This window comes from Saimiri boliviensis, chromosome 15 (genome assembly GCF_048565385.1).
Source record: "Saimiri boliviensis isolate mSaiBol1 chromosome 15, mSaiBol1.pri, whole genome shotgun sequence".
NCBI classification, from domain to species: domain Eukaryota; kingdom Metazoa; phylum Chordata; class Mammalia; order Primates; family Cebidae; genus Saimiri; species Saimiri boliviensis.
In genome coordinates, this window is record NC_133463.1 from 54,044,854 (window position 1) to 54,057,934 (window position 13,081).

The 13,081-nt window shown below is 32.5% G+C and overlaps 1 protein-coding gene across 46 annotated transcripts in view; it reads left to right on the forward strand.

Annotated features, from left to right (window-relative positions):
• Positions 1-13,081, forward strand: part of RIMS2 (regulating synaptic membrane exocytosis 2) — a 730,833-nt gene that overhangs the window by 486,162 nt on the left and 231,590 nt on the right. For 22 of the 46 annotated variants that reach the window (XM_074387006.1, XM_074387008.1, XM_074387011.1 and 19 more), the window contains 2 exons: positions 10,200-10,379; positions 11,264-11,373. In XM_074387006.1, the coding sequence (XP_074243107.1) occupies positions 10,200-10,379; positions 11,264-11,373 (290 nt within the window). Of the gene's footprint in view, positions 1-10,199; positions 10,380-11,263; positions 11,378-12,164; positions 12,198-13,081 lie in introns of all 46 variants that reach the window. The other 24 variants (XM_074387016.1, XM_074387028.1, XM_074387027.1 and 21 more) reach the window with 4 other exon arrangements.

Here is a 13,081-nt window from a genome sequence, read left to right on the forward strand (position 1 = left end):
AATGATAAAGAGTGTTCCAATTATGAGGAATCTTTCTTTCTTTCTTTCTTTCTTTCTTTCTTTCTTTCTTTCTTTTCTTTTCTTTTTTTTTTTTTTTTTTTTTGTGAGAGAAAATCTCGCTCTGTCACTGACTGGACTGCCAATGGCATGATCTCGGCTCACTGCAACCTCTGCCTCCCGGGTTCAGGTGATTCTCCTGCCTCAGCCTCTTGAGTAGCTGGGATTACAGGTGCACACCACTGCATCTGGCTAATTTTTGTATTTTTACTAGAACCAGGGTTTCACCATGTTGGCCAGACTGGTCTTAAACTCCTGACCTCAGGTGATCTGCCCACCTCGGCCTCCCCAAGTGCTGGGATTACAGGTGTGAACTTCCACACCCAGCCTGAAGAACTGAAGAATCTTATGTACTCTTCATATATGTTAAGGAACCTAGATCAAAGACTGTAGGTGCTAGAGGTACATTTAAGGGGTTTAATTAGGAATGGTGATAATAAGCTCATTCACCTTAGAGTACCTACCCTACAGGCTATGTGAATGATTGATTTGAAGAGAAAAAGACAAGGAAAAGAGAGACATTTAGTGGATGGAAGAAAAGAGAGAAAATAGTGGTTTTAATAAATTCAGCAATACTTGATAAATAATGGAATTTGGATTTTGAGAGAGTGCAAAAAGTCATGAAAAATTCCCAGTCTTAGGGCTCAGATAACTAGATTCATTGGGTACCTTAACAGGGTCCAAGTGGTTTCTTAGGGGAGGAATCAGTTTAGGTGTGAGACAAGTTCAGTTTTGGAATTACTGAGAAAGCTAAGAGGAAACGTCTAGCAAGAAATAAAGTAAATAATTTTAAAACTTGAAGTCGCCTAAGCTACATAGAGTAATTTCAGAGTAAATTCACTACTAATGATAAGCAGTTGTAAAAATAAGGTGAAATCAGTCAAAGAAACAACCCATAAATTGAGGGCTTAGAAGTTTTTCCCTGCCTTAACATTAAGTGGCAGATGGAAGAAGAGGAGCTTCTGATGCAAATAAAGAAGAATGAGAAAAGTGGGAATTTCAAGAAGAAAGTAATAATATCACAGCGAACTTAATGAATGAAAAATGCCTGTTGGATATGTCAAGTGAGGAGTCATGGATGACTTTAGCTGGAGTAATTTTAGAAGGATGGTGAAGGAGAATAAAAGGCAGATTGCAATAGCCTAAGTATGACCAGGAGATAAGAAAATGAACTTATCAAGAAAGTGTGAAGGAGAAAAATTAGATAAGGATATGTGATATCAAAAGATGTTTCTTTCCCATTGAGTAGGAAATATGTCCATGTAGTCACACACTGGAACAAAGGATGTTTTAGAGAAAGATAAGTCAAAAATATCAAAAAAAGAGAATGATTGGAAGAAGTGTCTTAGGGGAGGTAGGAGGTAATCAGACTAAACACACAGATGGATTTTGTGAACAGAAAGAAGCTATTATTTACCATTGAGACAAGAAGAAAATAGATGGGAGAAGTGAAGCTAAATAAAAGGATGCTAATAGATAGAAATCAAGTTTGGTATTAAACCAGCGTTAGTGTTTTAAGGACTGTATGAGTAGAAAGATTGGTTACAAGGGAATCAGAGTGCTGTATTGGAGTGGTTCAGATGATAAATCACAGAGTCCAGAGTGGGTAAGGAAAGAAGAAAGGCAAACGGTGATATATACTAGCAGGAATTTATGGGACTGATGCCAGAATAAAGGATTATTGAAGTCTTGAAAATCTAGAGATTGAGGTTCATGATTGTTCAATGATTTCTGCCTGTGCCTTGAAATATTCTAGTATTACCATGGTCATTTCCTAAAATTATCAATGACTAAGGGATTGTGATTGGAAGTTGGATAGATAACAGCAAACTGTATTAATAATAAATGTTACTGCCAAGTGGAATGCTTAAGAGAAGTAAGGACTATGTCCATTATGATTGGGAAAGTAATTGTCAGAAGTGTCTCTAGGGAGCCAACCTCCCCTCCTTGATTCTTGGACTGTGAAACGTGAAAGAGTAAATAGCTTCTGCGGATGAAGGCTTCAATGGAAGCAGAGGCTACACAGTTGAGCTAAATGTTAAGGCAGGAATATGCAGAAACCATCCTGCAGGAAGACTGATGTTTAAAGAAGTGTATTAATAATGGAATAAGGTTTCTCAAAAATATAGCAAAGAATTAGAAGAGATAAAGAGTGGTACAGAAGAGATCATAAGAAATGAAGAATTTAGGGAGAAGAAAATATCGGGGGGCAGTGGGGATTGCCTTTTACTTGATAGCCAAGAATCATAGAGATAAGATACTTAAATTGAACTGATTAAATTTTAAAAATTCTAAGTTAATTGTCAGTTGTTTTGGTGCCATAACGGGCTGAAGGTCCCTGGAAAGGGTTGACCTGTATCCAGATTAATGATGAGGACTGCTATGGAGTTTGAAGAAAGGCAAAGATGGTTTTATCTCAAGATGGGTACTATAACTAGAACCCTGATTAAAGAAAGGATTCTGACAAAGCTAGTGGAGCCATGGTAAAGAATGAAAACAGTCTATGTTCCAGATTCCCTACATGAAAGGTAGTACTGAGAGTCCTTAGGCAATGTGATCTAAGCCAATAACACACTTTCCCAACTACCATCATTTTTGAACTTAATTTGTCTGCATTACCAGTCATCTTCTGTCCTCTTACAACTGTTTTGTTCTCCATCAAAACTAACTTCTATTTGTTTCTCACTCTGGCCTATCTTAGTTTCTCTGGAATTTTCCTGCATTTATTATTTCTTGTTTCTGTTGTATTTTAATCTTTCTTCCTTTACTGATTTTATTTCTCCACAAATTGCTGTTGAATTTGTCTTAATAATATCTTCTTTCTGTTCTTCTACCCCTTCAAGCTAACCTGAGAGTAGTCTATTTCTCTCTCTTTTCACTTACGTCAGATATCTCAAGTATGTATTTTTACATATGCTTCCTTCAATCCATTAGCTTGTAAGCCTTAACCTTCTACAGTTTAACCTCTGCCTCCAGTGCTTTATTGATATACATGGGTTTTTGTATGTGTCTTTTTTTTTTTTTTTTGAAATGGAATCTCGCTCTGCCACACAGGCTGGAAAGCAGTGGTGTGATCTCAGCTCACTGCAACCTCCGCCTCCAGGTTCCAGTGATTCTCCTGCCTCAGCCTCCCAAGTAACTGGGATTACAGGCACCTGCCACCATGCCTGACTAATTTTTGTATTTTTAGTAGGGATGGGGATTTCACCCTTTTAGCCAGGCTGATCTCGAACTCTTGACCTCAGATGATCTACCCATCTAGGCATCCCAAAGTGCTGGGATTACAGGCGTGAGCCACTGCTCCTGGCTCGTAAGTGCCATTATTAATCATCTTTTCTTTGTTGTTTATTTAGCTTCTCTAATGCAATATTGTCCTGGTCCTTATTCTGCCCCTTTGCTGCTCTTTTGTCTCCTTCACATCATTCCTGTTTCTCAAGTCCTCATCTTTTGCACCATATGTTTTCTTATATTATTTTGTACCTATGACTTTGAACAAAACTTCTAGTATTCGGTATGATGCCTTGCATATAATTTGAACTCAATAAATATGTATTGAAATAATGAATGTATCTCTAATACACATTCCTCCTTTGAAGGCCAGAGTTTTCTGTCTTATTGACATCTGAACAAGAACATTTTTTCATACCTCAAAAATTTAAGTCCAAACCTGAATTCCCTAACTTTGGCCCCAATAATTTTTTAATTTCTGTTAATAGATCATTTCATTTCTGAGGCTAAAAATTTAAAAGGATTTTTAAAATTTTTGTGTTTAATTTATATGGTGATTTGTCAAACATTATTGAGAGAAAAAAAAAACACCTCTACTATCAAAGAAAACACCGTTCAGTGAAATTAACAGACTTACAATAAAGAAAACCCAGCTCAATTTCAGTCCAGAAAATATCAAACTATGTGAATTCCTCCAAATTTCTATAAGCCTTAGTTTGCTCATTTCTAAAGTGTGAGGGTTTGGATTATGTAACTCTTGAGATTCTATTACCAACATTGTTTGTATGCTTCTGTACATTATGTATGTTCTCTACATTTTATATATTTTGTATATTGTGACTTGTACTGTTTGTCATTCATACCTTCTTCTCTATTTATACCCTCATTACTAAAACAGAGAGCCTTTTCCTAATCTAGCTCATTCTCTATGCTACTGTTGAATTATTATTCTTATTACTTGGAAATTACCATTGTTCAGAAGTTTTTTTATTATTCTCATTGAAAATTAAGCTCTGTTTAAACTTTTTAACTCAGCACTAAAAATTGTCATAAACTGACTCTGATCTAATTTTTTAACTAACATTTTACCATATTCTATTTTCTGTTATTTCTGGTATTTCTATTTGACTCTATTTTATCTTCCATTATCTATCTGTTTGCTGTAATTTCCTCATCTGTTCATGCATGTTGTTCATCTTTTCTATTACAGTCTAACATATCAAGCAGACTTGTTTCAAACTCCCCATTTGATAGTTTTAACATATATACCATCTCTGAGTCTGCCTCTGTTGGTGGCTTTGTTCTTGATAGTAGGTATTATTTATCTTGCTTTTTTGTTTTTCAAATTTTTTTATGAATGTTGAAATCATATCATCAGTAATAACTGAGGCAGATGGCATTTATGCTTGAAAATGAGCACAACTTTTTTTCGGTTAGTCGGAGGGTGGGAAGCATTAAGCAAACTTCCGACTGCTACAACTGAGTATGAGATGTGGACTGATATTATGAAGTGACAGCTACTGGCAGAAGGCTACAGTGCATATGAGGAATTTTGTTTTGCTGTTTTTACATGGATAGTAAAATGGGTATTACATTTTACTATCCATGTAAAAACAGCAAAACAAAGAACACTGGTGAATTGTTCAAAGTTGTTCAGTGAAACTACTGAATCTCTATGCTAGTTTGAGAGCCATACCTCATCAGATATACTGATATAATACAATAGCAATTCATAATTCTGTTGTGTGGAGATAAACCTTTTAAAATGCTTGCTATTTTATGGAATCTGGAAAGTAACGTAGGTCCAATACCTTGGTGGAATAACTTTAATTTCTTGCAATTGACAAATCATTATTAAACTTGAACATTCACTGAAAATGGGAACTACCTATTTCATAAAAATAAGAATTTTATAGGCAGCATGTCAAATTATCTCTCACTATTCTTAAAATTTATATTTTAAAGATGTATAAATTTATTCTGTATTAATTATGCTGAGGAAATAATCCTGCTTATTTGTGGTTTTGTTTCTGTTTTTTTAAACAAAAATTAATTGACAATTAAAATTATAAACATTTAATACAATACTCAAAATATCTTCAAGATATTTTCATCTTGTATGTTTTGTGTGTGTGTTTATTAATACAGTGTATGTTATTGTTCGGTATTGTATTTGTCCCTAATTTTCTTGAGGAAATTGGGATAGTTTATCATTTCTTCATGCAATTTTCAATGAATATGTTTTTTAAATACCTCTGTAGATGGGAGAGTACTTCTCTTTTTGATAATAAAATAATAGGCTTGTGAGTAATAGTAGTTTTTTTCTAGATGAATGATGTCTTGCTTTGTCTCATCGATATATATATGACACCTTTTGACATTTTAGATTGTTATTAACTTGGCTGACTCTAAATATTGTTGTTATTTTTGAATAAGCTTATTTACTTTTAATGTAGTCTTTACATGTAAGTCAACAGAAATATTCTATAGAATAATGCTATTATGCCCAAGGATAAATTAATCTTTCTCCAAAATAATATAATATTCCTATTTGTACACAATACCTATTTGCTTATTTACCGTGATTTCTATGGCAAAAATTTTGTATCTTGCACTCCTCTTAACATTAGAAACAATGCTAAAATAATGAACTAGAATTTTTAAAAAGTTAATCTTGCACATTAGTGATGAACATGAAAAGTATAATTTTAAAGTTGTCATATTACTTTGTTGTAGAAATATGTATATATGCTATATTAATTACCTTAAAATGTTTTATTTTTAATGTTTTCTAGTATATTTTATTATATATTTATACTTCAGTTATGCAGTTAATTCCCAGAAAATCTCTAGGCATTCAAGATATTTTAACAAAACTATGTTTCTGCTGGTTTTTTTAAACCTTTTTTGAGACAGGGTATTACTTTGTCACCCAGACTGGAGTGCAATGGTATGTTCATAGCTCACTGCAGCCTCGACCTCTTGGGCTCTAGCGATCCTTTCACTTCAACCTCCCAAACAACTAGGACTACAGGAGTATGCCACCACACCCAGTACTTTTTTTGTTTTTTGTTTTTGTAGATATAGGTTTCGCCATATTGCCAGGGTGGTCTTAAATGCCTAAGCTCAAGCAATCTGTCTGCCTCAGCCTCCCAAAGTGCTGGGATTACAGACATGAGCCACTGCACCCGGCACTTCTGCTGTTAATCAGCTTATTCTATACAGTATGGATATAGAGAAGTCATTCCTTGACCCAAACCTGAGGCTATACTTGTCCTTCAGAGAGATATCCAATTTTTTTAAAATTTAAGGTGTCAGCTTTATAAAGTAAAAGAATAATTCCTAAGTAGCTTTACTTTTTACAAGTTTACTTTTCAAGAAAACCTATTGCATTTACTTATGACATTTTTACAATATAAACATGAAATAAGTCTGATTTAATACAGACTAGGTTCTGGGTTACATATGGGGAAAATTTTCATTGATTTCTGAGTTTTAGTATTCTTAGTATTTATCATACCTGTAGAGATACTCTACATTGAGCTTACTTTGATCTGGAGTTGTATCATTGTGAAAGATATGGATGGTTGGATGGATGGCAATAACACTGGGCTATAGACAAGAGTGCCCACTGATCTCTTCTTCCATAGTACCTTGCATACAAATTCTTTCATTGAATTAGGAAACCTATAGTACATAGCAAAACTGATAAAATAGTAGGAAGTTGCATCAAATACTTGGAAAATTTTTAAGTATTTATATTGACCCAAAAAATGATTCAAAACTGGCAACTTCACTGGATAATTATAAAATTATTTTTCCCTTAGAAATGACTGAAAATAAATACTAAATAATTCACTTTCAGTTTTAGATTTTATTGTGCATAAACATTGCTATTTAAAATGAAGGCCTTCCAGATTGTTTTCTTTATTATTGTGGCCTCTTGTCAGTTCATTCTCATCTCAAAATCTGCATATGCTAATAATGTGTTTTTAAGGCCGGGTTGTTAACAATAGCATGTATTGTTGTAAAACTGTCAGTCAGCAAATTAGTGGAGGGGCTAATACACAGTATCCTTTGTGAATGCATGCAGTTTAGAATAGCAACCACTAGCTAATGCTGGACAGTAGCCTAGATCCATTCAAGTACAAAAAAAAAAATGAACTATAAATATAGATTACAAAATATAAGCTATTCAAAAAGATGTAACAATGACAGACATTAAATCACTTTTAAAAGACAATGGAATTATTTACCTAAGAAAGATTTAAATTTACTGGTGAGAGGGCCCTGGCTTTTTTAGTGGCTTACCCTTTGCTAGTCTGATCAAACCAAGGCCACTCTTCTTTGAATAATATTTTATATGCATAGCATAAGGTACAGAGGAAACTACTTATATTGAAATAAAGACTTCAAGTTAAGAACCCCAAGTAGGCCCTAAAATATTTTAAACACTGCAAGTGTTTATTATTTCCTACTTTTCAGCTGCTGCTATTCAAAATTAATTATTTATAAATTATTATCTTAAAATTAAAACTAATTCAGAATTTTGGTAGGAGTTTGTGAGTGTTATATCTCAATCCCTTTAAGGTACCTGACATAAAACTGGGTAATTTAGGCACTGCTACTTTAAATTTTTATAGTAACAACATTGTGTCTAAGCTAGTCAGACCTATTTTTATCCACTTCTGGGAGCGGAAGCCTGTGTCAGCCTTCTCTATGTACTATCAAAGTTTCCCTTAATTGTGTTGGGAAATTTGGGAAAATTTCTACCTTCTACTGTGATTCTTTTCATTTTTCATTTCTTAACCTATTTTCATTTCACACTATAGCATTTATTTAATATATACTTTGTATTATGGAGAGGAAATACATAAATAAAATGTAAAAGATGGGTTAATTTTCAAACAACTTTTTTATAAAGAGATTTTTTTTTTTGTAAGGGCTACTTCCTAAGGAGTGACCTCTGTTTTATAAATAATGGTTTCCTTTTGAGGACATAGGACATAGCAACACATTTAAAATAATTCTCTAGATTTCACTCATAATCATATTTTTCAGTTATTAAAAGTAATTATTCACAAATAAGTGAAATTACATATCCTAACGTTTACTTTACTTTCCACCTAGAAAAATTTCTTTATGGAACTAGAATAAATGAAATTGTAGATGAATAAATGAAGTATTAGTCTAATTTTCTGTTAGGGTAATTGTAGCTATTTCACTAAGTTTTGTTATATAATAACATGTTTATTATTAATGTAAAATAAGAACTTTTTAAAATAAATGTAAAGACAGTACTCTTAAAAATAGATTTTACACAATTTAGGTAATAATATAGAGAGAGATACACCCTTTGTTTCTGTTCATTGTGATGAAGATATATGAAGATGTTAGACTAAAAACATGTAGCAAACTACTGAACACACTTATTTCTAAGGAAAAATGTTCTTTTAAAATAGCTTTTCAGAAATGAAAAGACAACTATGATATTTACACTATGAGGTAACTTTTTCATTTCTCTTAAACATACTAGTAATTAAATGTTTTACATGTGTTTACATTTAATGTCAGTTATTTTTTGACATGTTCTGGATGGACTTATATGGAAATACTAAACTTTTCTTAGAAAGTCAATCACATGATAGAATATGGACTTAAAAGTGTTTAGAAATGCTCTGATTTCTATGTTACCCTAGACTTTAAAATGTGAAATACTCAAGATGTGTACAATAAAGCCAATATTCACTTTCTAAAGTCACCTAATCTAATGTCAACTAGTACAAAATTTTTTGCCATATAATTCATGACATGTGGGAAATTATGTCCCTTTTTTTCCTCATTTTTCTTTAATTGCTTGCATTTTTCGTTATCTAAAATAAGGTTGAGAAAATTTATAGGTAAAATCAATGTCATTGAAACATTAGTTTTGAGGGAGACTAACGCTGTCTTGACTGTGTATAGTATATAAGCATTTCTATTTTTGTGGTTACAACAGGATGGGGAGGTAATAGTTTTATTTGAAATATAATTTTGCATATGTTTTACTTTTGAGTTCCGAAGCCAAAGCTAGTGCTTTTAAAGTTGTCTCCCAAATTGTGGGGCTGGTGTTAGAAAACATTTATTGATCATGTTAGATGTAAAAGTATTATGCTAGGTTCCAAGGATAGAAAGGTCAACAATGAGAGATTGCTCAAATTTAAGGATACTTCCTTCAACAAGGATTAAGTTTTGGTGTTAGATTTATTTGTGGTCAAAGAGATCACGTTGTTCCGGAATTATTATTTCAATCAATACCCATTCTGAATTGAATCCGTTGGCATAGCTAATATGTACTGAGATAGACAGCCAACTAACCAGTTCTCTACAGAGTGATTTTTCTTGTAGATTAAGGTTTAAATATGGCTATAGACTTCAAAGTCACCCTATTTTCTTATAACTTCGTCTTGATTCTTCCTTTTAAATGTTCAGGTATGTAGTGTTTTCTGAAAGCCTTTTTATATCTTAGTTGGTATAGTAATAAACAGCTTCAGGTGCTACAGAATTAATGATTATATGGTTTTCTTCACTCTTGAAAATGTTAGGAAAGTCATTGAATTCTTTTAAAATAGAATAATTCTCATATTTTATATATTCCATTTAGGGAATTTGTTTTAGAAAGCAGGCAGTTTTGTTTGTTGTTTATTTTAACTGAGCAACTGTTATCTTCACTGATTTTGAAATGCAGATTTTGTTTTTTTTAGAAATTCTTAAGTTTAGTTTGAAATTGCTCGGAATATGTTGGGGAAAAGAAAAAATTTACATACTCCAAAATTTTAAACAATTACCTTTTTCAAAATCAGTTTGATGCATCATAACCAAATAGCAGAAGGGCACTAAAGATCAACTGAGCTGCTTTTTGACTAACATTTCAGGGATTGTGAAGCAGCAGATAGACAGCCATATCACAGATCCAGATCAACAGAACAACAGCCTCTCCTTGAGCGGACCACCACCCGCTCCAGATCCACTGAACGTCCTGATACAAACCTCATGAGGTCGATGCCTTCATTAATGACCGGAAGATCTGCCCCTCCTTCACCTGCCTTATCGAGGTGAAAGATAAATCAATCAGACTAACTTCCCCTTTGCTCCACTAGCACACCATTTTATTTTCCCAGCAGCTAAATGGTCTCTTCTGTCATCTTTGGCTGATCACTAGTAACAATCGGTACTAACCTTTTCAATGTAAACACACTATTTATATTCAGTGGATATAATAGTGTGTGGCTACCATTGTAATCTGTTTATTGACTGTCCTGACTGCATTTGTTTTGTGATTTCTCATTAATCAGGAGTCCTGGGTAAATTCCCTCATTAACTGTCATCTTCTTCTCCTACAGAATGAGAAACTATCTGTGTCCATTACACATCACTTTTCAAATCATCATAATGATTATAAATAAAACTAGATTTTTTAGTTTCTTTCTATCAATACTAATATCATGTATTAACCAGTATTTTGTTTAGTTGAATCTTGAATTGTTCAGGGTTTTATTTGTACTTTGATGAGATGTTTTCTAATGAGGAGGTATTTAATATAAGCCTGAGTAAAAATCTCTGGATCAAGGGAGAAAGGTTAGTGTTAAAAGTTTGAAATCTGGTAGAAAGAAAAGTAGTACCTTTTCTTTCTTGAGCTGCAAAATTCTCCTCTTGCTTTCATATGGATAGAATACTAATTTACATTAATAATTCCATGGATTTTACTATAGGGTTTTGTGTGCATGTATGTGTATGTATGCATATTACACTGAAAATAAACATCTATTGCTATTTAGTCATTCAGATATCCATATTTTGTCCAGTTTTCCTAACCTTTTAATCTGCAGCTAAACTTCTTTTTAAATTGTACTTATACAGCTATCATATGAACCAAATGTAGTTATTAAAAATGCATAACTCATTGTACTGAAAATGAATATTAATGGTGTGTCTTTAGGTCTCATCCTCGTACTGGGTCTGTCCAGACAAGCCCATCAAGTACTCCGTTGGCAGGACGAAGGGGCCGGCAGCTTCCACAGCTTCCACCAAAGGGAACATTGGAGAGAAGTAAGTTTTATTTCTAATTATTGTCATTTAGGAAATACACATGGAACCTAAGGTGAATCAAGATTTTCTTACTACCTTTGTGTTAATTTTCTTCTTTTGTTAATTGTGTGCCTTGTCTGTATTTGATAATAGTTATATTTATAAATATTATGTATCTTTGCATAAAACTTTGTAATAGTTCCAGGTAAAATAAGGTATCTTTATTGCTCTTGCACATTTTAAAATTTAAATAAATGCATCTTAAAAAGTAAACATAATACTCTTAAATAAGCAGTTCGATAATATTTCTTTGCTACAAGTAAGTTTATGTAATTGTTCATAGTTATATAAAGTTTATTAGTAACTAGCCAAATCAATTTTCACACACTGCAAAGGACTGGTTAGCTGATGCACAACAATGGTGATCCTTCTCAAAACTGGAGAACAAGAAAAAGGTAATCATGAATATACAATGAAAGATGCATGTTGTACTGATGTTTTTATTAATTTTACATTTTTGCATAAGAAGCACTATTTGCTGACACACACGTGAACATACTTCCCAAACATCTATAAATTTTTGGATAAATAACTTCTTAAAGCATGGATAACTGAATATAATGATTTGGTAACTGGATGTGCTTTGCAAATATACATATATATTTAAATCATTTAACTTTTCTCTAGTAGATAATACATTCTGTGCCTTTGGAAATTTCTGTTGTTTTTAACCCCTGTGCTTTGGTTCCCTTTTTTGTTTTGTTTTGTTTTGTTTTTTGTTTTTGTTTTTGTTTTTATTTTGTTTTCCCTAGACAATGGAGTCAAGGAGATAGAACCTTATGAAGGTCTGTACATAAAGGAGGGTTTGTTTTATGCTAACAGCCTTTTGGGGGGCTAGTAAGCAAAAATAAACCCAACTGCAATTGATATCCCTTCATTGTATAGACATATACAGTAAAATTATTTTGTTTTATGATATCTGACAAAGTATTCAACTTTTTTTTAACTTGGAAATTATACCAAGAAGTTAAATTTTTTTTGATTTATCAAGTAAGAATGCAGAGTTTAACTTCTTTTAAATGACCAGATAAAATGTTCTCTTTCATAAAATTTTTGTGTACCTTGTAACCAGAATACTAGTTTTGGAGTAAGACTTTAATCAAAGATGTCAATTGCAGTCTGCGTTTACATCACTGAGGATGTACACATAGTGTAGTTATATTTATCATCATATATTTCATTTTGTATTTATGATGATATTTTTAATTATTAAATTTGGCTTTCTAGAAAAGAAAGTTGTTGAATTAGTGATTGTCATTTGTCTTTTCAACATCATTTTTCATGTTGTAGTGAGACTGCTTATAGTATGTCAGAGTTAAATATAATACAGTTTTATCATCAAACTCTGTGACTCAGAAGAAAATATTGAATGGTGATATATGGAGTGTCATACATTTGCTAGATCAATACAAAATCCTCTACCAGTTATGGAAATCTGAAATTAACTTTGTATCTTTAAAATCTTTCAATTGTTTACTGATGAATCTCCAGCACATAGAATACTGCCTGGCACATTATAGACCCTCAATAAATCTTTGTTAAATGAATGCATGAAATATTTATGTAAAAAGGGAAAAGCTATCTCAGATAGTATACAAAGTATCACTAAAATAATCTTGTCATTTTACATATGTTTATATTAAAATTCATATTTCTGTAACCTATTTGT